Source organism: Kogia breviceps, chromosome 8 (genome assembly GCF_026419965.1).
Source record: "Kogia breviceps isolate mKogBre1 chromosome 8, mKogBre1 haplotype 1, whole genome shotgun sequence".
Classification (NCBI taxonomy): domain Eukaryota; kingdom Metazoa; phylum Chordata; class Mammalia; order Artiodactyla; family Physeteridae; genus Kogia; species Kogia breviceps.
Window position 1 is genome coordinate 612,072 of NC_081317.1, and position 22,345 is coordinate 634,416.

Consider the following 22,345-nt stretch of genomic DNA (forward strand, 5'->3'; position numbering starts at 1 on the left):
GACGCCAGCGTTGGTTCAGTGGTGGCTTCCCCGGGCGTGGCCTGAGCAGAAGCTGGGGGGCACACGGCCAGGCCAGGCAGCCACCCTGGCGGGAGCCAGAGTGAAAAGCGAGTCCACGTGCGGACAGTGGCGCCGAGTCTGCCCCGCCGGTGCCCCCGCCACCGCCATTGTCCTCGGCCGGCCCCTTGCGGTAGATCTCTGTGTGCCTCCAGGGCGGTTCGGCTGCTCTGGGGACCCCGACGGATGCAGACGTGGGGAGAGAGGTGCGTCCAGGAGAATAGTCTCCAGGAAGTGACCTCTGAGTGGCTCTGGGGTCTCTGGGACTGATCTGCTAGTCTGATAGACTCAGGGCACTGAGGACTGGTCTCCAGGGGTGAAGAGATCACTGCTGGGCCGTGGTGTGATGCGGCCCAAGCTCCTCGGAACATGGCTGGGGCTCCCCGTGGAGGCCCTGCAGAAGGAGAGCCCGAGGGGCTGGCCAGAGGCCGGGAGGGCCCCGGAGGAAGGCCCCTCAGTGCTGGGGCCCGCGGTGCTGAGGCAGCTAAGAGCCACACCCGGGGCTCCGTCCCGCGAGCCGCCGGACGACAACGCGCAGGTTACGCTCGCGGTCACCGCTTCCCCGCGCACTTCGCTGCTCTTGTCGGCAGGAAGTCGCATCTCGGTGCTTCCGCTCGCCCTCCTCCGAGTGTCAGTGAAGCCGAGCATCCTTCCACACGCGCCTTCGCTGCTTGTGCCCCCGTCCTGTGAGGCGCCCCGGGCAGAAAGCCGCAGGCCCGAGCCCGGCCTGGGAAGGCGCGCTGGCACGGTCGGTCCTGCCAGTGAACAGCTGATAGAAAACTTTCCCCGGGTGGTGGGAGGGGCTCACTGCGCCCCAGCCGTCCAGACAGCGTGGCCTGCGTGGATGCCTGCTTCCCCCCCGGGCTGCGGAGGGCGCCTGGGTGACTGAGCCGCGGCGCACACCACGGGCGCTGAGTCACCACTGCGTCTGCCCGGGGACGCGCGTGGCAGCGGCCGGCGCAGGGGGGACGTGGCACGGGCCGACCCCACCAGGCAGGCCCCGGGGCTTGAGTGGTTTCCTCCGCGCTTCGCCCAGGTGCTTTCCGCAAGCCGGTTCTGCTCTCTGTCCTTCTCCGATTGTGTGCCGAGCCCTTCCAGCGAGTCCCCGGACCTGGGGATGGTGTGGGGGCCCTGCTGCCGCTCCGTCCTCCTCCCTCTGGCCTCAAAGTTCACCTTGGCATCCGCAGGGGGAGCCCCACCTCGCTCCCCCTCCCCCTCCGCCTTCCCGTGATGGTCTGGAAACGGCCCCGCCGTGGGCTTTGCTTGGAGCTCGTTGACACTGTGAGCCACGGTGGGAAGAGTGGCGTGTCATCACCTCGCGTCCTGTGCGCGAGCGTTGGTCTCGCTCCTCTCCGAGGGTGCCACGCACTCTTTGTAAGCTCGCCACGAAGCCCTACCACGTCTACGAGGTTTCACCCCAGGAACCTTCTGCTTTGTTGCCACGACGTGTGGTGCAGATATCCTTTTCTGCGGATACACGGAACTGCGGTGAACCTTTAGTTCTCAGTTGCCTGAGCATTGATCTTACATCTGGAAACCTTGCAAAAGTCTCCTAAATTCTACTGAATTGACTGTCAGTTAGTTCTTGGAGTTCTCTTTGTGGACATATCTTCTGCAAACAGGATGGTTTCGTTCCTTCCTCTCCAGTCTGTATGGGTCTTATTTCTTTCCCTTATCCTGTCCCAGTGGTCGAGGCCTCCAAGGTGGGGCTGACTAGGTGGTGACCATGGCCATCTGTCTCAGTTCTGACTTGACAGGGAACGTTTCTCCGTGAACCGCGGTGGTTGCCAGGCCCCCACACCAGGCTGGGGAGGCTCCCCGGGCGCCATATCCGCTGCACGTTTCATCATGAAAGAAGCTGAATTCTACCTGATGCTTTCTCTGCAGCCATTGAGAGCGTCCCTGTGACCTGTACATGTGACGAACCTTTTCAGTCTGGACCCAGCCTGGCCAGCATGTCACGTGGCTGCGTCTCCCTCCAGGACCGTGTCTGACACAGAACTTCTCTTCCTCACCATCTTCTCTTCCACCTCATAAACAAGCTGGGGGGTTTTTCCTCCTCTCTACTTTCTGCTGCTTTGAGTAACATTTGGATTATCCTCTCAAACGTTGGCTGACTTCCTGCAAGGCCTCCTCAGCCTGGTGTTTCGGGGAGGGGGGAGGCGTTTCCAGGAGTCTCTGATTCTTTCTTATTGAATAGTTTTCGGACTACTTAGCTGTCTGCATCTTCTTGAGTCACTTGGTAGTCTGTACCTTTTTCTGGATGTGCCCATTTCACAGAGTGTCACGCACGTGGTGGCGTCCAGCTCCTCGGTGGAAGCCCCACGGCACCTGCAGGTGGCCAGCTGCCCTCTCATTGTTGCTCGCTTGTGCTAACACTCTTTCCTGATCTCACAGAGGTTTGTCAGCTTACTGAGTCTTTTCAAATAACTAGTATTTGGCTTTGTTGATCCTTTCCATTGCATTCTTGTGGGTTTTGTCTCATTAATTTCTCCTCTTATCTTTATAGTTTCCTTCCTTTTGCTTGCTTGGGGTGATTTCCAAGTGGAGTGTTTAGCTCTTTAATTTTCAGCCCTTTAAATTTTATGATGTAAACATTCAAGGCAATAAATTTTTCTTGAAGTACATTTTCACTGCATTCCATCCGTTTTGATATGTAGTATTTTCATTACTTTTTAGTTCTAATCATTTTTGAGCGTCTGTTTTAATTACTTATTTGACTTGAGTTCTTTAAAAGGCTGTTTCTCGGTGTCAGAAAGCTTGGGGTTTGGGAGCTTTTTAGTTATCTTTTAAAAATCAATTTCTAACCGATCTGAATTATAGTCTGTATACTGCTGCTTTAGATATTTGTGAAGACTTGCTTTGTAGTCAAGCAGATGATCCTTTTTATAAATGTTCCGTGTGGACTTTAAAAGGACACAGTCTCCTCCAGCCATGTTCATTTCCCTCTCTTGCTCTCACACGCTTAGTAGGTCAAGCTTCCTTAATGTTTGCTCAAATCTTGTGTATCTTGTGTGCTTGTTTCTCTGCCGGCTTCTAGCAAAGACCTCGACCGTGGGTTCCCCAGGCCCTCCTTGTAGTCGCGTCAGTGTTTGCTTAATATGTTTGAAAGTTGTTATTAGGTGCGCATGCATATACAACTTTTAGAATTCTATATCTTCCTGTTGAGTGAAATCTTTTACAATTATGAGGTGAACCTCTTTGGCTCTAGTACTGCTCTTTGCAGTAAAGTCTATTTGAACTAATATTAATACCATTTCTCCAGCGTTCTTTGGTTAGTATTTGTATATCCTTTTCTCACCCTTTTGCTTTCAACCTTTCTTTGCTCTTATTAGATATATTACTGTACTTATAAACTGCTTCTAGCTGGATTTTAAAAAATCTAGTCCGACAGTCTTTGCTTTTTTTTTTTTTTTTTTGCGGTACGCGGGCCTCTCACTGCTGTGGCCTCTCCCGCTGCAGAGCACAGGCTCCAGATGTGCAGGCTCAGTAGCCATGGCTCACGGGCCCAGCCGCTCCACGGCACGTGGGATCCTCCCGGACCGGGGCACGAACCCGCGTCCCCTGCATCGGCAGGCGGACTCTCAACCACTGCGCCACCAGGGAAGCCCAATCTCCTTAATTTTAATCCAAATCTCCTTCCTCTCAGCTGAAAAATCCTAATACTCACCACACCAGCATTACCCATCTTGTTTTATGTTACAATTCACACACAGATATTTCAGAATAACAATGTTGATGTTACTATCACCAACAATAGTATTACTGCCGGGTATTTTTCTTTTGGGGTCTGTAGCCCTAGAGATACATGGTCGATTCACTGTGGCTTCGTGTCATCTGGAATGTTTCTCTCTTTGTGGTTCACTTGTTTCATCTTGGGGTTTTTAGAGATTGCTTTTTAAATTTAATTTTGTTTGCAATTCTGTGAAGTGTCTGCATGATTCTGAGACCAAATCTATAACAGGAGGCGATGCCTGGCCTCAGACTGCGGGAATCTGGTGGCCACTCAGGTACCAGGCAGAGACAGCTCTGGGGCATGGGGCACGGGGGGGGGCGCTGGTGAAGGGGGGCAAAAGAAGCCCCAGCCCCAGGAGCTGGCCTGACACCTTCACCTGCCAGTTTTTCCTCCTTCACAGGTTGCCAGGCAGGAGGGAAGGATCATCCTGACCTCAGGGCTGCCGTACCACAAGGTGAGGACCCCACAGGCGACTCACATCTGAGCCTCGACTTCCTGAGCCGCCCACACCTCAGGGTCTGCTTGCCACGGGGCCAGTGGGAGGGGGGCTGAGCGGTGCCACTGCCCCACCCTGGGCAGAGTGGAGGCTCTCGGCCGGGAGCTGGGAAGGCGAGGCCTGGGTGGGCTCTGGGTTCTGGCCCACCGCTCGACGCCTGCATGTGTCCACAGCTCCGGGCCCAGGTTGGGGCTGGGCGCTGCCTCGCGGTGGACTGCTCCCTCAAGGCCCGGCAGCAAGCCATCGCCGTGATCAGGCATTTCAATGTGCGTGTCACCCACTCGGACATCTTCAGCCGCTGCCAGGTGGGTGCTGCGTGCCCCTTGCCGGCCCTGGGCCAGTGTGGAAGCCCCAGGTTCTGACGGGTGAGGCCCGCGAGGCCCTGGCGGTGGCGGGGCAGCCTTGGCGTTTCTGCTCATGTGAGCAGTGGCCACTGCCTGGTCTGTGCGTTTTCTCCTCCGCGCCACCCCCAGACTCCCATGGCCACGGCACAGGGGAGCTTGGCGGGGGGGGGCGGGGGGGCGGGGAGTGGTCACTGTAGCCTGTGGCCAAGAGGTGGCAGAGTATCGGGGCCCACATGGCCTAGGTGGGCAGCTGAGACTGAAAGGGCAGCTCAGGGCGGATGTCCGCTCAGGTTTGGGAATGTCCTCCTGGCCCAGGGCTGGCCTCCCACAGGGCTTCTGGAGGGAATACAGGCAACCCACCAAAGTGCCTCTGTCTGGGGTGGATCCCGTTTTCTGAGGGCAACATCCAGAGCCACGGATTGCTGCCGGGTCCACCCTGACGGCTAGAAATCCCTGGCTGAGGAAATCCCCAGGTCGGGGCAGCCGTACCCAAGGTTAAGATCCGTGAGGAGTCTGGGGCCTGGGCGCCAAGGAGGGGGCACCCCTCCCCTCCCCTGCTGGCCTGGGGGCCCTGTCCTGAGCTGTGCAGCTGAGGGGAGGTGATGCGGCCTTTGGGACCGGCCCTGCCAGGCTGGGGCGTGGCTGCCCTCCGCGTTGGGGTCTGCACGGGCGCGGCGGGCAGGGAGGGCCAGGGCCGGTCCCCGTGCAGAGTGCTGGCTATTCCCAGAATATTCTGGAGTTCAGGCCATGACGATGTTGCACTGGGAGCAGCTCCCCAAGCCCACCTGTTTGGCGGCAGCTCAGCCTGGCTTCCCCCATCCGGGTACACGTGGAGGCCGGCCGGGCCGGCACCCAGCAGAGTGGGAGGGAGGGAGGAGGGAGGGAAGGCCCTGCTTTCAGGTCCTTGGATCCCCACCGCCTGGCCTGGGGTGCAGTCTGTGCAGAAGCTGGGCCCCTGCCCTGCCAGGACGGACGGTGCCGAAGCCGGGAGTTGGGAAGCGCTTTCCCTTGGGCTGGAGCTCGGGAGGACGGTACCAGGTCCCCGCTCAAGGCTGCAAGTGTTGTAAAGACCCCAGGATGTCAGGCGGGGCCTGAGGGAGCATTTTCCTGAGCTTTTCAGAGCCTCTGCTGGTGTCTTCTTGAGAAAACAGAAATTGGGTAGCCAGGAGGAAAACCCCACTTGCGCCACGGGAAGCCACTGGCTGGGGAGCGCCTGAGCCTTCGGACCTGCGAGGGCCACAGGCGCAGAGGGCGGCCGCTGCCCTTCGCGGGAAGAGCATCCGGGACCCCGCTGCCCTCACCCCACGTGGGCCCCGCCTCTTGGCCCCGCCGCTGCCCTGCCCCCGTGTGGGCCCCGTTTGGGGGGCGTGGAGCTGGTGCAAAGGCAAGAGACAGAGCCCGCCAGTGCCCCCGGGAGACAGGAGACAGTCCCGAGGGGGCAGCGTGGCCCAGGGAGGCCGCAGCAGGCGGGACAAATTTGCAGCATTCTAACCGCAGGGCTGGGAGGCAGGAGACCTGGAGCAGGTGGTGCACCTGCCCAGGTAAGGGGTGGCGGCAGCTTGTGGGGGGGGTGGGGGGGCACGAAGGCAAGGCACAGAGGATCCAGGATACGATTCGAGCGCGTGGCTGGGATCCTAGGTTTTAGGCTGCGCCCCTGGCCGCCCGGCAGGTGCTGGGTCTGGGCTCTCGGGAATCTGGTCTGGAGAGTGCGCCGGGGTACACCAAGCTCTTGGGGCGGGGGGAAGGGGCTCACTGCCCAGCTGGGGCCCTGCCCAGCGCTGTCCTTCCGTGGTAGATGTGCATTCCACACGTGCCCGGCTGGTGAGGAGGACAGAGACAGGGTCCACGGCTCGGGGCCCAGAAGCAGAAGGCGGCCGCACCAGTGGCCACACGGGGCCGCGCACCAGGCAGAGACCCGTGTGTGCGGCCACACGGGCGGCAGGTGGGAGCCCGGGTGTGAGGCCGGGCAGCAGTGCCCAGTGGGCCTTAGTTGGGAAGGGGCTCCCGGGGCCGGGGAGCCTGTGAGGCCCGTGGCTGTCCGGCAGCCTCCAGCGGGGCTCGGCTCCAGAGCGAGGCGGGTCGGGTGTGCCCCGGGGCAGGGCCCTCGCCGCGTGGCAGCCAGCTGTTTGGGGACATCTACATCTGTGCACAAGGACCCCAGAAGAGCGGCATGGCGGGGCCAGGCGGGCAGAGAAGGGGGTCCCCGAGAAGCTAGGGTTTCTGAATTTGAGCCCACAGCCTCGCTCAGCCCAGCAGCATCCGGGGCAGGTGGGAGGACCCAGCTGGCTCTGGGTTAGTGGACTGGTTCCCACCGTGGTCCTCGGGCCGTGGAGCTGGTCACGGTGAGCAGAGGAGTCTCACTGCCGACCTGCAGCAGCGTCTGCACGCGGGCTGGGCCCCTCGGGCCGTGCTCCCCCCGCCTGCCCCCAGAGCCCCTCGGCCACGGTGCTCGCGGCCTCCCCTCAGGAGCTCCGCCTGAGCAGCGGCCGGGAACGGCTACCCGCCCGGCCCTGCACGCTGGCTACGCCTGCTCCCCGTCCGGCGCCAGAGCGGTGCTGTCCTCGGGGCCGGCCCAGGGGAGGCGGCGGCCCTCTCGCAGGTGGACCCCAAGAAGCCCAGAAAAGGGGCTGCACAGATGCCCCGAGGTGATGGCCTGAGGCCCAGTGACCAGTAGCTCCTTGCGGCCGCAGACCCTGCTCTGCGCTGAGAGGCCACGGCCAGGGCCAGGGTGGCTCCTAAGCCCACGTGGACATCAAAGGGCACTGGCCGCCGGCCAGCAGGGGGCGGCACGCTAGGACTGACCCAGAGAGTGCCTCCGTGCCGCGCTCAGCGGCGGGGTGCTGTCCTGCGCCCCCGAGGGCCCGCGCGCCCTGGACGCTGGCGCGGAGCCTCTGCTGCCCCTGCACAGGCCAGAGCTGGTCGCCTCCCTGGAGAGCTCCCGCCGCCGGGCTGAGTTTCCATTTTCTTTTCCTTCCTTCTGCTATTTTGGAGCCATTCCCAGAGGGAAAACCCACTTGACACACGAAGCGTTCCCAGAGCCTGCCCGGCTGCTCTTGGGGCTGCTGGTCGGGGTGCGAGGCCAGAGCAAGTGAGGCTGCAGAGAGTGTGTGCCCGGCCACGTGGGGAAGGAGGCCCCTGTCGCAGGGAGGTGGCCCGCCCGCCCGCCCCGGGGCCCAGTGGGCGAGGGGCAGTGGGTCTCTCGTAGAGGGCAGGGTCACGGCCCACGAAGTTGGCGACTTGGGCCTGGGATCGTCCACCGGGAACGTCCGCCAAGAGGACATTCCCAGTGCTGTCCACCATGGGAAAGGATCTTATCAAAGAAATTTGCGTTTAAAAAAAACCCTAAGCAGGAGCCCAGGCGTGGCCGGGCATAACGTCTGTTTTTCTGTCCCTCCGGCCCCCTCTGCTGTGGCGGGGATTGGTCCGCGGCCCCAGTGACGTCGGCCCTTAGACGTGGGCCCCGGGCGGGGAGGCCACTGCAGGATGACAGTCACCCCACCTCAGGGAGCTCTCAGCAGAGCCAGCTCAGGGGTCCCCAGGAAGGGGAGGGTGATGGGGGGGAGCCTGCAGTTAACGTACGGGAGGCTGGGCCTCGGGGACAGGCTCACAGACCCCCCCGGGAGACCCCAGGGCTGGGCAGGGGCCCTGAGAGGGAGGAGGAGGAGGCCGCCCAGGCTGATCTCCGGCACGGGAACGGCTGTGGGCAGAGAGGGCTCTTGGGGCCTGGGCACGCGACGGGGACCCCGGGCCAGCGGCCCCCCAGCGCGCACACCCACAACTTGGGGGCCTGCGGCGGTGGGGGCCCCGGAGCCCTCCCAGACCCAGGGCCCGGCCGGGGCGCCCATGCCCAGCCTGTCCCCGAGCATGGAGACCCTCCCTGTACCCTGATGGCCAACTGCAGATGTAGGAACAGACAGGAAGAGGCTCAGCGGCCACTGACCCCGCCCCTCCCCGGCCTTTGTGCTCGGTGGCCCCCAGCCCCGTTCCCACACTCGGTGCCCCAGGGTCACACAGGCACAGAGGCTGCAGAAGGAGTGGCCCCCACCCTGCACAGGCAGAGACCCCGGGCCGCTGGCTCCTGCAGCCGCAGGCGGGGCCTGTCGCAGGCCTCGAGGGTGGCGGGAGCTACCAGACAGGTTGCATCGGGGGTTGGGGCCCAGCATGCCCCCAGACTCAGGACGCCAGCCGGGATGTCGGCCCCATCGGCAAGCTCGGCACAGCCCCCCGGAGGTGACAGCAGGGTGGGCCCCGCTCATCACCCCAGGAGGCCCTCCCCCCAGCCTGCAGGGCCTTCCTCTTGGTCCCACCCCTCCCCTCTGGGTCTCATCCAGAGCCCAGCCTCGGTTCCCACCAGATGGCTCTTGGGGGAACTGAGGACCTGGACCGCACTGGCCTGCGGACCCCTGCTCCCGGTGGCCCGCTCCTTTAGGGAGAGTCCTGGGCTGGCGTGACAGCCGTACCCGCACCCGCGCGCGGACGCAGGGCTGCCTGGGCACAAGGCGTCCGGCGGTCCGCCACCATGCCTGCCCCACGTGGGACTCTCATCCTCCCGCAGGGCTACCAGGGGCCCCCGTGCGGTCCGAGATGTGTGATGAGGCCCTGGGAACAGCCTGGGCCAGGGGACCTGCTGGTCAGCATCTGGGGAGGCCGGGTGTGTGAGTCCCCAGCCCGGCTCACGCCAGGCGCCCAGCCAGGCACCCAGCTCCTCGCTCCTCTTGTGTCTGTCTGTGGGGAAGGTGCCCCGGGGCCCGGCAGTCAGGGCCACTCCCCTCTGGACCCTGGTCCTCACCGTGTGCTTCTACGAGGTGCTCCCACGTGCGGCCTGGGGGATGTACCTCCTGGATGTTGATGGATGTTCACTTTTTAAAAGGGCCGAGATGCTTCAAGTCAGAACTCAGAGGACGCAGACTCGCCTGGCAGGGGACAGGCGTGTAGCCCCGTCACGGTGCAGGGTGGGACGGCGGGCACACTGGTGCGCAGACACACAGGATGGAGGGAACAGTCCACAGCCACGGCCAAGACGCTGGCCCCAAGCCAGGCCGGTGTGACGTGGCCTCAGGGGGAGCTGGTGCAGGCCAAAGGGGACCGGCCTCTTGGAGCTGGAGGGAGGGGCAAAGACCGTGTGGGCACCCTCGGCTCTGCCCTCTCAGGCCCAAGGTCAGTAAGACACCTTGGGCAGCAAGAGGACACCCAAGACACAAAGTCTGGGGCTCCCATCCCTCCGCTCTGTTCCCCGCGGCCCACGTCAGTGCCATTCTCTGAGCCCCCGCCACGGAGCCAGCAGGAGCCACTGGCCAGAGGTGTCAAAGGCCAGCTCTAAACCCGCCGCTCAGTGGGCTCGAAAGAAAGGGGAGGGAGGGCGGGGCGTGGGTGACCTGCCTTCTGGACGAGGGGCAGGCGATGTCAGCCAGGCCCGTGGGGTGGGTGGGGGAGGGCACCCATCTCAGTCCGAGGGTCCTGTGGCCGGGGCTGGGGCTGGTGGAAGGGCAGGAGGCCGCACCTTCCCCCAGATGTCAGACATCACAGCCCACGAGCTAAATCACATGAAATGCAGACTTCAGGGTCCGCAGATAAGGCTTTGTTGGCAGCAGCCCCGCCTGTGTGTTCGTTGCACACTGCCCACAGCTGCTTTCGCAGAAACCAAGCAGCCCTTCCAGGAAAGCCCCTGCCCCACCCTGCTGCTGGGGTCGGTGGCAGGGATGGCCGGGCCCCGGAGCCAGCCTGGCATGTAGCAGGGGAGGTGGCCTCGTCTTCCTTTTGAGTACCTGCCAGCTCCAAAGCCAGGGGGCCTGGCCCAGGATAGCAGGCCTAGCTTCTGCAGACCCACTGTCCCCTCGGCCCTGGATGCAGCAGGCAGGACAGGCTCACCAGCCTTGGGGTCAGGGGCCAGGGCAGCCAGCCCCTGAGGGCTGCAGATGGAGGAGGCCCCAGGTAGCCGTGGATTGGGCCTGGGGAGGGTCCTCAGGGTGACAGAGTAGGGCCTGCCAGGCAGTGTCTACTCCGTCTGTGTCCGACCAGGGCAGGGGCCTTTGGATCGATGGCCGGTGCAGTGGGTGCCCTGTGGGTGGGCAAGCAACAGGAACAGGCATGTGTCACCCCCACTCCCACCCGGCCACCTGCCCCTCCCCAGCCGCACGGAGTCAGACCGGCTGGGGTGTGGGGGCACCCCCTTCCCAGCCCCCTCCCAGGCAGCCCCGCTCTCCACCCACCCGCCACCCTGGGCAGGGCCACTGTGGGTGGGGCTCTGCTGAGAGCCCATCGTCGGGTATGTCTGGGACCAGCAGAGACCCCGAAGGTCCCCTCCACAGGGGAGCAGCGTGGCCAGTGGACATCTGGGCAGGTGGGGGCCTAGGTGTGCCCCCAGCCAGCCAGGGGTGGGGCAGGGCCTCGGGAGAAGGAACCGTGCTCTCCTCCCTGGAGCTGGGGGAGTGGCGGGGGAGAGTGCATTGCGGGGGCCCCTCGGGAAGTGTGGGGCTGGGCTGGGCAGGGACTGCTTCTTCCTCCCCCAATCTCGGCAGACGCACTGCGCCAGGCGCAGGTGGCAGTAGAAGAGGGGGCCCTTTCCTGCTTGGCCTGACTCAGTGGCCCTGGAAGGTGCAGGAAGGGGGAAGGGCCGGGGGACGCCCGCCCCTGGGCTCAGCCGCGCGGCCACCCCTCCACACTGCCAGCGCCCCGACTCGTTCCAGCCTGCTGTCCACACCGGCCCCTCCTGACCTCACCGGACCCCACATCACACCCCAGTTCCTGCAGCACCTGAGCACCCACTCTCTCCACCAGGCCCGCCAAGCCCCAGTTTAGATGCCACTTCCTCCAGGAAGTCCTCCAGGCCCCCAGCCCCATCCTGGGAATACCGCCACCCTTTGGAGAAGTACTTTGGAGCCCCACCCTCCTTGGGCTGAGAGCACGGGGAGGGGCAGGAACTGTCCCCTGGCCCCCTGTGCAGGCCTGATGTGAGTGGGTGACAGACCCCAGGCTGCAGGGCTGCCACCTGCTGTCTGAGGGCCCAGCTCCACTTGTCGGTGGGAGGGGGACAACCAGGGCTGCCCACAGCCCGTACCGCATCGGCCCCTCCTCGATTTTCCCAGCCTGCCACCCCTCTCTCCGCCGGCTGGCGCCCGCCCCCTCCCACACGGCCCTGGGCAGCCGAGGTCCTCCGCCCCCGCCCCCGCCCCCGCCCCCGCCGGCGCGGGAAGGCTGGCGGGCGGGCGGCCGTTTGCTTTTGAATCTGGGCCGGGCGCCCTGAGTGGCCCTTTCAAAGGCCGGCGGGGGCGGGGGCCGTTCCCAGGCGCGCCCCGCCCTCCGCGCCGCCCCTCCTCCCGCTTTCCCACGCGCCCGCCGCCGGCGGTTCTCACGGCCCGCGCCCCTCCCCCGTCTGGGAACGGCTCGCGCCTGCAGCGCTGGGGGTGCCCGGGAGCCTCGGGAAGGGGGCGCCTCCCGGGCTCATCGGGGACGGTGGAGGGGTATGGCCACCTGCGGGGGGCTTCGGGACCCCTGGGAGGGGGCTGTGTGCCGCCTGGGGGCGCGCTCTAGGGAGGGGCGCTATGTGCTCGCAGTGGGGTGCTCAGGGGCCACAGGGGAGGTGTACGTGCCGCCTAAGAGGGTGCTGGGGCTGTGGCGGTGTGGACGGTGGGGGGAGGGGGAAACCAGCTAGTGGGGATAACTGGGGGCCACGGAGAGGGGGCTGTGTGCCGCCCAGCGTCTTGCCAGGGATGGGCGTCAAGGGGGATGTGCTGCCTAGCGGGAGGCGCTGAGGGGCCAAAGGGGATGGGGAGCCACCCCAGGGCCTGGGTCCAGAGGGCGTCCCCTGGCCCAGATTCTGTTTGATTTAACCCAGGGCATGTGGCTACCCACCCACCCTCTCCTCACAGAGAGAACTAGGGGGTCCTGGCCATGCCTGCCTGGGGCCAGTGAGCACTGCCCCTCGTTGGGGTCTCCCTGCCGCGGGAGCACGTCCAGGGCCTCCCGTGCAGCTCTCTCACCGCCTCTGTTCCTTCTAAGAGCCTGGGAGGGCTGGGTGCCGCACTTGGAAAATGCAAGGACAGACCCCTGATGAGCGCGACGAACTTCAGAGCAGAATCCCACGTTTTATCTGAAATTCACACGTTGGTCTGCATTCTCCCTGGCCCCCCTGGAGGGGGGCTGTGACTGTCCTGTGTCAGAGTCCAGGATGCGAGAAGGAGGGGAGGACTTGGCCACCTGTCCAGACCCAGTGGCTCACACCCCTCTGTCGGGTTCACTGGACATTGGCCCCGACCCATCCAAGTGAGCTGCGTGGGGTCTCATTCTGATAGGCTTTAGGCGGCCTAAGCTGGGCTGTCAGTCCGGCTATCGCCATGCAGTGGGGTCTGCACGTCCAGGTCCTAAGTGGGCCCTGGGCTGTGGCTGGCACAGCTGGAAGAAGAAGGGGGTGAAGGCTTGAGAGGATCGAGGCACACAGGGCAGGGAGTGACCAAGTCCCTGGGCCATAGGCCTGCCGGCCCCAGAGAGCCTGAGGGAGGGGCTCAGATCCTCCCCTGTGTCCCTAAGCGGGGAGGCCCTGGCCGGGCAGTGCCCCTCAGTCAGGCCTTGTGTCATCCAGACTGCATCTTGGACACCATGCTTACCTTTCTGCCCGGGGCACGTGGCTTTCCTCCCATTGTCCCAGATGCCACTGTCCCCTCCCCATCTGCTTGGAGAGGCGGACTCTCCCGGTCAGGACTCCTCCCACCCCAGGAACATACCTGCGGACACCCGCACCCCCGGACGTGCGGGGCACTGAGGGCTGCTGGGCAAGCACTCAAAGGCACATCCACTCACGCAGGCCCCGTGTCCTCACGTGACGTGCCGGGTCACACAGGCTCCGTGTTCACACGCCTGACCCACGGCCACACGTGGCCACACTCAGCTGCTCCAAAGCCGGTGCTCTTGCCCCCCGAGGACCTGGGTGCTTCTGAGACACGTGCCTGCGGGGTGCCGGCGCACATGCGGGTACCCAGACTTGGCGCTGTCAGGGTCTCCCACACACCGCAGGCCCCAGCACCCGTGGCCCCTGACCCCCCAGGGTGCCGGCAGCGCCAGAGGCCCATCCCCCGCTCTGTCTGCAGAGACATTGTCCCAGCCCCACAAAGGGGATGGACCGTGGCCTGGTGGGGGAGGGGCCGGGCCTGTGGGAACTGACCTTCCTGGGCCTGGGGGCAGGGCGGGCACAGAGCGGGGTGTGGGGGGGGCCCAGCTGGGCTGCCATCCTAGGTCTCCAGCAGTGGGGACAGAGGGCCACCAGCCTGCCTCACAGGTCAGAAGAGCACTGGCTGGGATTTTAAACCTTCCCAGGCAGGCCCCATCTCAACCACACACCTCCCCGGGTACCTGGGGCCTGGTCCTGCTGTCCCAGCATGTGCCCCTGGCTGGCAGGTGGGGGGTTGAACCCTGCGAGTGCCTGGGATCTCAGCTGTGATGGGAGGGGCCACAGTGCTCCCAGCCCAGCGCCAGGGCCAGCCGGGCCTTCCTGGGCTAGACCAGCTTGTCTCGAAGGAGGCTCACAGCCCCACCCCCTGGGCACTTGGGGGGCAGCTGGCCCAGGACCCCTCAAAGAGCTGCCAGACAGCGTGGGAGAGTGAGGTGTGGAGCAGACCCAGGGCGGCGCCTAATTGCTTCCTCCATGGCCTCTGTCTGCCTGTCCGCGAGGTGTCAGGCCCGCCCCCAGGCCGGGGGTCTTTCATACCAGCCCTTTGTCCGTGGCCCTGCACCATTTGTTGGGGGCAGCTCTGGGGGGTCATGGTGCACAAGCCAGCCCAGGGAGGCCCCTGGACCCACTGGTCTCAGGACCTCAGGCAAGGCCGGGAAGGGGTGGGGCAGGGGGGTGGCGCTTGGCAGGGACCAAATGGGCCAGAGGGCCCTGGGAACTGACACTGGTGCCCTGCAGCTCCTCTGGCACGAGTATGAGACACTTGCCGAGTGGAGGTGTGTACGGGAAGGTGCCTGAGACCCCGCCACCCCATGCTGGCTTTTCTCGCCCAGTGGTCGTACGGGGATGATGTTTATTTTCTTCTGCTCTTTTATGCTTTGCTGTAAATTTGCTCTAAATGAGCAAGAAATGGCCACTACTCTAGAGCGTGTCACAGCTTCTCGGCCCAGGCCCCCTTCCTCCCTGCCTGTGGGGTCTCCTGGGGCCTGGGTACCAGACTGACCGTACCTCACATCCCACTGGGTGGTGGGCCTGAGGGCAGGGAGAGCGGCTGGCCTACCAGGGAGCATAGTCAGGCTGGCTGCTGGCTGGACAGGGAGCCTTGCCCAGGTCCTCCTCGGAATTGGGTCCCTCCACTAGGCTCCCAGCCTGGAAAGGCCACTTCCTGCCGCCCTGTCCCCTAGGGACCACTGGTCCTCTCTCACGCCCTGTGCCCTGGCAGCCCCCAGTGTGGCCCATGTCCCACCGCGCCCCCCCTCAGCCCCCCACTTGGGGAGGCCCGGCGCTGATGGGGGTCCAAGGGTGTTTGTAAGCAGTTCGCTCGGGGCTGCTCTCAGCCCTAGGAGGGGCCGGTGGGCTCTGGGCAGGAGCGTGTGCAAGGCCCCTCCCACCGCACTCTGTGGCCCAGTCCGGTCTGCCTGTGACAGCCCTCCCCCCACTCCCGACACCGGTGCACCAGCTGTCCGCTACCTGGTGGCACAGCAGACCCCACGGCAAGTGTGCGTCCACGGCCGTTGGGAGCAGACATGCCTGGGGACACACAGTTCAGGACAGACCCCGTGACCTCGCCCCCGCTCGGCTCTGGCTGCGCTAGTGGCAGTCACTCCCTGAGGGCAGTGATGGGTCGGGGTGGGTTTCTCAGAGCTGAGAGCTGGCCTGCTCATGGGCGTGGCTCCCAGCACCTGGGAACCGACCCCTCAGCCCTCCGGCTTCCCCTCCCCAAGTCCCAGTCTTAGAGGAACGGAGGGTGCCAGCTCGCACACCCGCCAAACCCAGCGAAGGGCTGGGGGCGCCTCCCAGGGAAGTGGCCTTTCCTGCCCTCCTTGGGCCTGGGGGTAGGGAACAGGCCGTAGAGGGCGGACCTCCGGGCCTGGCCCTCCTGGCTTTGGGTCCCGGGCCACCACCAGTCCCCTGGGCCAGTCCCGGCTGGCAGCCCAGCCCCTGAGAGGTAGCCTCAAGCCCTGGGGTTGGGCGTCACGGTGGACGTTGGCCCCAAGCACCCTTGGAAGCTGTGGCGACCAGGCGTGCAGGTGGACCCCTGGGACAGGGGAGCCAGGAACCTTCGCAGCCCCTCCCGCCCGACTCACCTGGCCCCTCCCACCCAGCCAGGCTCTGGGGGTGGAGGCCCGCCCTGCCCCCAGGCTCCCAGGCTGGATGGGGGCGAGGAGACTGGGCGGGACCAACAAGACCACACTGTCCACCCGTCCAGGGCGCCCACGGCCCCCCACTGGCGTCTGCCCAGATCTGCTGGCATCCGGGGTGGGGTGTGCACACGCCCTGCAGGAAGTGGACCTGGCTCAGACACCACCTGCGCACGTCCCCTCGGCCGGGGGCTGGGGGGGTAAGGACCCTGCCGGGTGTGGGGTCCCGGCCAGCCAAAGTGTGACCGTGAGCAAGCTACTCACCCCTCGGAGGCGCCTTCTCCACAACGGGAGGTCAGGGGCTCCGTCCCCCTTTGCGTGGGGAGGGTGATGGGTGTGCGCTCAGCTCCGAGCCCCACAAGGGCAGGGCCGCAGCCACCCACAGCAGGTGGTCAGGCAAGGGTTGCTGGGCCGTGAGGTGGACAGGAGGTGGACAGGGAGGCCCTGGGTGCCAGGCCCTCCGACAGATGGGGACCACAGGACAGGGGGTGGGCAGGTAGCCCAGAACCGGCTTTTCCAGCCGGGAGTGGGGGTGGGGGCCAGGGTGACAGCAAGACCCGACAGTGGGCAGCGGGCCGTGGGAAAACTAGCACCGGTGCTTCCCGAGGGTGGGGCCGGCCCTGCGGACAACAGCACCGGGCGTTTTGTCTGCGCACGGTGACTCAGCGTGAGCTGGCGGCCCCGCCCAGGCGTGCACACCGCCGGTCCTGGGAAGGCTGGCGGACCCCTTGCAGAGGACCCCACCCCACCGTCCTCCCGCTGAGCTGGCCCTCCCACCCCTGCGGGTGCCGTCCCCTCGGGTGGCCTGGACAGGGAGAGCCTGGGCCTCTGTGGCAGGCAGCCCAGGGCAGCGGCCGGAGGCTAGATGGCCCGCCTCTTCTCAGCTTCTTCCCCAGCTGGACCTGGAGTGACCACGGGCCTGATCTGCAGCCGGCGCTCCGCCCCAAGCGCCCCTGGACCTGCAACCAGGAGGGCAAAGCCCACAGCGGTCTCCCTGTGCCGGAGGCCAGCCCAGAGTCTGGCCGGGGTCAGTGGGGGGAGGCCCCCAGAGAGGCCCAGGGGAGGGTCCTGCGTGAGGATCAGCCCCGCCCCCCAGCCTCCCAGCAGAGGCGGCCTTGCCCTCTGGCGCCGGCCCCCACCCACCCCGCTGCCACTGTGGGCTGTGGTGCTGGAGGCCAAGCAGCGAGGCCCCAGGTAAAGCAGGCTCCGCGATGAAACGCTGTGGGAAGAGGGTGTGGGGGGGGCGGGGCAGGAGCCCTCTCCCCGCCCCAAGCCCGTGGCTCCAGGAGCCTGTGGCCACCGCCTACTACCCACCCCAGGCTCTCTGTCGTCTGGGGCACTGACAGGGCTCCCCAGGTGAGGAGGGGCCCCGGAGCCATCGCTTGAGCACCCACCACGGCCCCTCCTCCCCGTGGACAGGCTCACCCCCACCTCCTGTGACAGGATACCTGCATGTACCCGCCTGGGAGCTGGGTTTCAGCGGGCGCCTGGGCCCCCCACCCCATCTCCTTGCCTCGCTCGGGGACGCCTATGTCCAGACCTAACACCCCGCCAGGCAGTGGTGGCCACGGAGCAGCCCCAGGGTGGCCACCTTGCGAGGGCAGGGTGGGCCCCACGAGCCCCACCCCCACCCTCGGGGACAGTAAGGTCGGTGAGGCTGAGCCCGCTACGTGTCCTCGACCCGGACTCTGCGTGGAAGCGGAAGTGGCTTTGCTCCTCTACCCCTCACACACTCGGTGCCCAGTAGCCGCCGGACCATGCCAGCCCCTGGTGCAGGGCAGGCAGCAGGCGTCATTAAGAAGTGTGGACACTGAAATGGCCCTGGCATGCCCCCAAATGGGCTGAGGGGTCAGAGCAGCTCTAGGGCCGCCCACCCTGACCCTTTGATGCTGGGCCTGCGTCCCCCACCAGTGTCGAGCCATCCAAGGGGGCCCACGCTTGGCTCTGGATTTGGGGAGGACAGCTGGGTGATGGCAGAGACCTCTAGCATCTTAGAAAGTAGAAGAGGCTGCCCCCGGCCCACTTGGAGCCCATGCAGTCAGGGAGGGCTCCCAGGAGGCGGTGCGCCCCTTAGTCTTGCAAGAAGAGGAAGGGAGGTGTCATGCGTCTCTGTGAAACCCCCTGGGCAGAGCCAGAGCTGCAAGGAACACAGGGCTGGGGCTGGAGGGACGGAGAGCACCTCCGCAGACTCAGCACCTTCTCCGTCCCTAGGCTTGCAACTGTCACCAGTACCTGAAGGTCTCCAAGGATGTAATGAAGCAGCTTGTGTGGCTCAGCGGCCACCCAGAAGGCCCTAGCGGCACAGGTGAGTGTGCCTCGCTCAGGAGAGGGCTCCGTGGAGTCTGTGGGCAGTGGCCCAGCTGCTTGGCTGCTCCCAGGGCTAACCTCCGGGGACGGCCAGGGAGGTGCTGGTGCCAGGGTGGGGGTGTGGGGGTGGATAGACAGCGTTCAGGGTCGGGACGAGGGCTGCGGCCTCTGCTTCCCTCAGTGTGCTGTGCAGGCCACTGGTCCGGGAGACCGGCAAGCTCCAGCGCTCAGGGCCCCCGGGACAGTGTCCCCCGCTTTCTCTGCAGCGGGCCCTGTTGAATCACCCCGCCCCACACATGGAGCGCACCCGCACACGGACGCGTACACGTATCTTGCACCTGAAGACACACACACACACGCTGACTGGCGCACGCGCTCTCACACACGTGCCCGTGCACACTCGGTCACGTGCGCGCGCACACGAACACACACGGGCAGGGCGCACACGTTCACCTGCGCACACTTGCATCGCTGGCCTCGCCGCGTAGCGGTCTGAACGTAGGTGAGCCCGGGTGCACAGGAAGGAGGACGAGCCCCGCGGCCGCCCCACCCGGGCAGGTCCTCTTCAGGGGCCCGGCCTCGGTCTCCCTCCGTGGAGGGCGGGATGGGGTGGCTACAGAGGGCATCTTGGGGCAGCCGAAGGGGTGAGCCTGAGGCCGGGGTGCCTCCGGGCCCCCCTGCACAGCTGGTGCTGTCTTCTCACCACCGTCCTTCCCGCCTCCCTCAGAGATTTGGGGCCACCCACGTAGTAGTTGAGCTGTCATGACGGCCTGTGTCCGGCCCTGTGCAGCTCTCAGCTCTCCACAGCATGGCCAGGACGTGCTGGAGGCTGGGGGGAGGGGCAGGGCACAAGCAGCGCCCCCCACAGGGGCCCCCCCGGGCTCCAGCCCCGCCGAGCCCCCGACACCCCACCCGGAGGCTCACACTTGTCCTGGGCAGCGCCCTCATGGGCTGGCAGGTAAGGGCTGGGGCCAGACAGGCTGTGGCGAAGCAGGGAGGCCAGACGGAGGTCATGGCCTCGCCGGGCTCCACGGGGGCGGCAGGGCTGGGGTGGGCGCCCCATCCATTCAGATCTGGCTGCAGTTAATCTGGAACCATCTGCAAAGAAATGTTTGCCAAGCAAATTACGAGGGTCAACGGGCCTGGGGGACGCTTCTCCCACCTGCTGGCCAGGGCTCCTCGGCCGTCGCTGCCTCCATCCCGCACTGGCCCCTTGGCTGCTGCCGGCCTGGCCATCACACCGTGCCCTCAGTGTGGTGGGGCCCTCTCGCAGGGTCAGGAGGAAGCCGCCTCCCAGGGTCTCTCCCACACCCTGAGCTCCAGCGGTCCCTTGGGCCCCTGCCCGCCCACCGACCTGGTGCTGGCTGGTTGCAAAACTCCCTCCTTGGCAGTGGGCTTATCTGCTCATCGCCACCGACGGGCCGCCCCCGCCCCAGCCTGCCCGCCGGTTCTCAGGCCCCCAAGTGCCCTAATCGGCCGATCTTACGCCCAGAACATGGTTCCCAGGGACCTTTGAGCCCCAAGAACCTCCCAAGGTGTGAGTTCCCATGGGAGGGGACTGGGCTGGCGCCAAAGCTTCTTGGCCCCCTGCCCTTTGCCCTCTCTGCTGGGGGTGGGGGAAAGGCTGGGCACTTCAAGGTGCCCTGTGGGCGCTGAGGCTGTCAGTCTACCCTCAGAACAGACCCTGACATCCTTGATTGACAGGTGACGAAGCCGCCCAAATCGAGGATGAACCGGAGACAGGTGAGCCCTGGGACCACCCGCCAAGGACACAAGGGGCGCTGGCATCTGCAGCCACCCCATGATGGGGCAGAGGGGACGGTCCCTGTGTCCTTGGGTGTGGGGGGCAGTGTCAGGGAGGGCTGGGAAGAGAGAGGGGTCAGTCACCTGTGACCCAGAGGTCCCTGGGTAGGAGAGGCAGGGGGTGGGCTGGCTAGGGAAACGGAAGGAGGGGCCCCTGGAGAGAGGGGTGGGGGCCGCACGCCTAAGGGCGGGGGCTCAGCGTGGCTGCTCCGCCTGTCCAGGCTCAGCCCCAGAGGAGGCCCCTGGGGGCTGCACCTACGACCCCTCTTGCCGCTGGCTGGAGGAGGAGGACCTGCAGAGCCGCGTGCCGGCCACACTGAGCAACGGCACCCGACTGCAGCTGTCGGGGGTCCCGGCAGGCGTGCTGAGGAGGCCGGGGCTGTGGCATTTCTACTGCTGCACGGGCTGCGGCAAAGTCTTCTGGGAGGGTTCCCACCTGGGCCGAGTCGCCGAGAACTTCCGAGAGGTTCTGGAAGGCGTCCCCGGCTCCCGCGAGCCGAGCCGAGCCCCCAGCCCGGCCGGCAGCCCCTCCTGAGGACGGGGCCTATGGCCCCATGGCCCCCGCCACCCCCGGGGGCCCAGGCAGCCAGCAATAAAGTGGGAAAGCTGCACGGGTGGTGGTTCTGCTGGTTGCCGTTTCACCCCATACCCCCTCGCAGCCGTCCCGGGAAGACGGAGCTTTCCTCGTGGTCAGGAGGCTTGGACCCTGAGCCAAGAGCTGCCCAGCACTCAGCAAGGAGGCATTCGGGAGGCATGCCTGCAGGAGGAAACGGCCTGGGCAAAGGCCTGAGGGCTGCCCCGGGGGGCCTCCCCGAGTCTGCTGGCGCTCAGCTGGGCTGGATGGGTGCAGGACGGGTGGCTGGGCCCCGTGTGCTGCGTGGTCCACCCATTTGCTGTGGCGGTACGTGCCGGACCCTGCACCACTCAGTCCCCGCAGCGGGCCCAGGACCCAGCCGGGCCGCCCTCGAGACCCTCCTGGCACTTCAGACTCCAGTGAGCGCGGGTGGGGGTCCTGGGGGCCTTCCTAGGGAACAGGCCCCAGCTGGGCCATGTCCCCACAGGGCTCTTTCCGTCACGCAGGCTCAGGGCTGGGTGGCCTCCTCACGTGAGAGAGACCAGCAGTCGGCTCTGTGTTGGAGGCCCTGAGCACATGTGCGTTTGAGCCTCCGTTCTCCCACCAGCAGGAAGTAGCTGCTGCCCCCGCCCCCCTAAGGGAAACTAAGGCTCAGAGCCAGTGCCAACACCCAGAGGGCCCACAGGGCCGGGCGGTGGAGCCGGGTCGGGGCTCCTGCGAGCAGAGGGCCTGGGCACAGACCCGTCTTGCCCTCGCCTGCCTCCTCCTGGCTCACCCCCAGGAATGCGCACCCACCCTGGCTCACATCCCTTTCCTGTCCTTCCTGCCCTGGGGCGGAAACCAGCTCAGATTTGCTGAGGAGCCAGGCGGAAGACTCGGAGTGGCGGGGCCTGGGGGCCGGGGAGGGTGCCACCTCTCCCCAGGGCGGGGCACATCTGCAGGCCCGCGGGGCACGGGCGGTGCCGTGCCAGCCTCTGCCCCGTCCCTCTGTTCCTGACCACACAAGGGTGGCCAATGCCTCTGAGCCCCCCAGGGTGCAGCCCCCCCTCCCTGGGTGCCCGGCACTGACCCACTCAGCTGCCCAGCAACCCAGGGGCCTGCTGGGCCAGGGCGTCGCCCCACAGATGGAGAGAGGAAGGCCAGCCCAGGGACGTGGGCTGTGTGCGAGGGCCAGCTCTGCCACCGCAGCCATCCTCCACCCTGAGGCCACTGAGCCGAAGGGGCGGGCAGGGGTGCCAGGGTGAGTGGGCCCCCACCGGGGCCGGGACCCTCTGCGGCTGGGGTGCTGCTTCCAAGAGTGGGACCTCCGGCCGCACGTCCTGTCCTGGGACGGCAGCCCCGTCCACACTCCTTCCCCCCGTAGGGTTAAGAGGAAGCAGCCGGGGGTGCCGGCCCCGCTCCCCAGCCCAGCTGCATCCTGGAGACTCTTCTGTGACCCGAGGCCCTGGTGTCACAGCCGGCCCTGGACAGACAGAGGCTGGAGCCAGGGAGAGGCCAGGACCACAGGCTCAGGGAGACGAGGCCCGAGTCCTTCCAGGCCCGCCAGGCAGGTCCGGCCCCAGCTCCACTGCCCTTCCCCCTGCGCAGCCCTCTAGGGAGAGGAGGGGACAGCTGACCGGGACCTGGTCCTCACGCCACGCCCGCCCCGTCCAACTGGGCTTCCCGCCCCCCCCACCCCCACCCCCCGCCGCTGCTGCCCAGACTGGCTGCGTCTGTCCGGGGAC

At 65.9% G+C, this 22,345-nt stretch overlaps 1 protein-coding gene across 3 annotated transcripts in view; it reads left to right on the top strand.

The window, feature by feature from the left end:
- The window catches only part of EXD3 (exonuclease 3'-5' domain containing 3), a 73,940-nt gene extending 53,282 nt beyond the window's left edge, over positions 1–20,658 (top strand). For 2 of the 3 annotated variants that reach the window (XM_067040230.1, XM_067040231.1), the window contains 5 exons: positions 4,194–4,247; positions 4,463–4,594; positions 18,149–18,242; positions 19,949–19,987; positions 20,269–20,658. In XM_067040230.1, coding sequence (XP_066896331.1) covers positions 4,194–4,247; positions 4,463–4,594; positions 18,149–18,242; positions 19,949–19,987; positions 20,269–20,582 — 633 coding nt within the window. In that variant the 3' untranslated portion in view covers positions 20,583–20,658. Of the gene's footprint in view, positions 1–4,193; positions 4,248–4,462; positions 4,595–16,821; positions 16,965–18,148; positions 18,243–19,948; positions 19,988–20,268 lie in introns of those variants that run through there. The other variant, XM_067040233.1, reaches the window with a different exon arrangement.
- Positions 20,659–22,345: the final 1,687 nt, after the last annotated feature.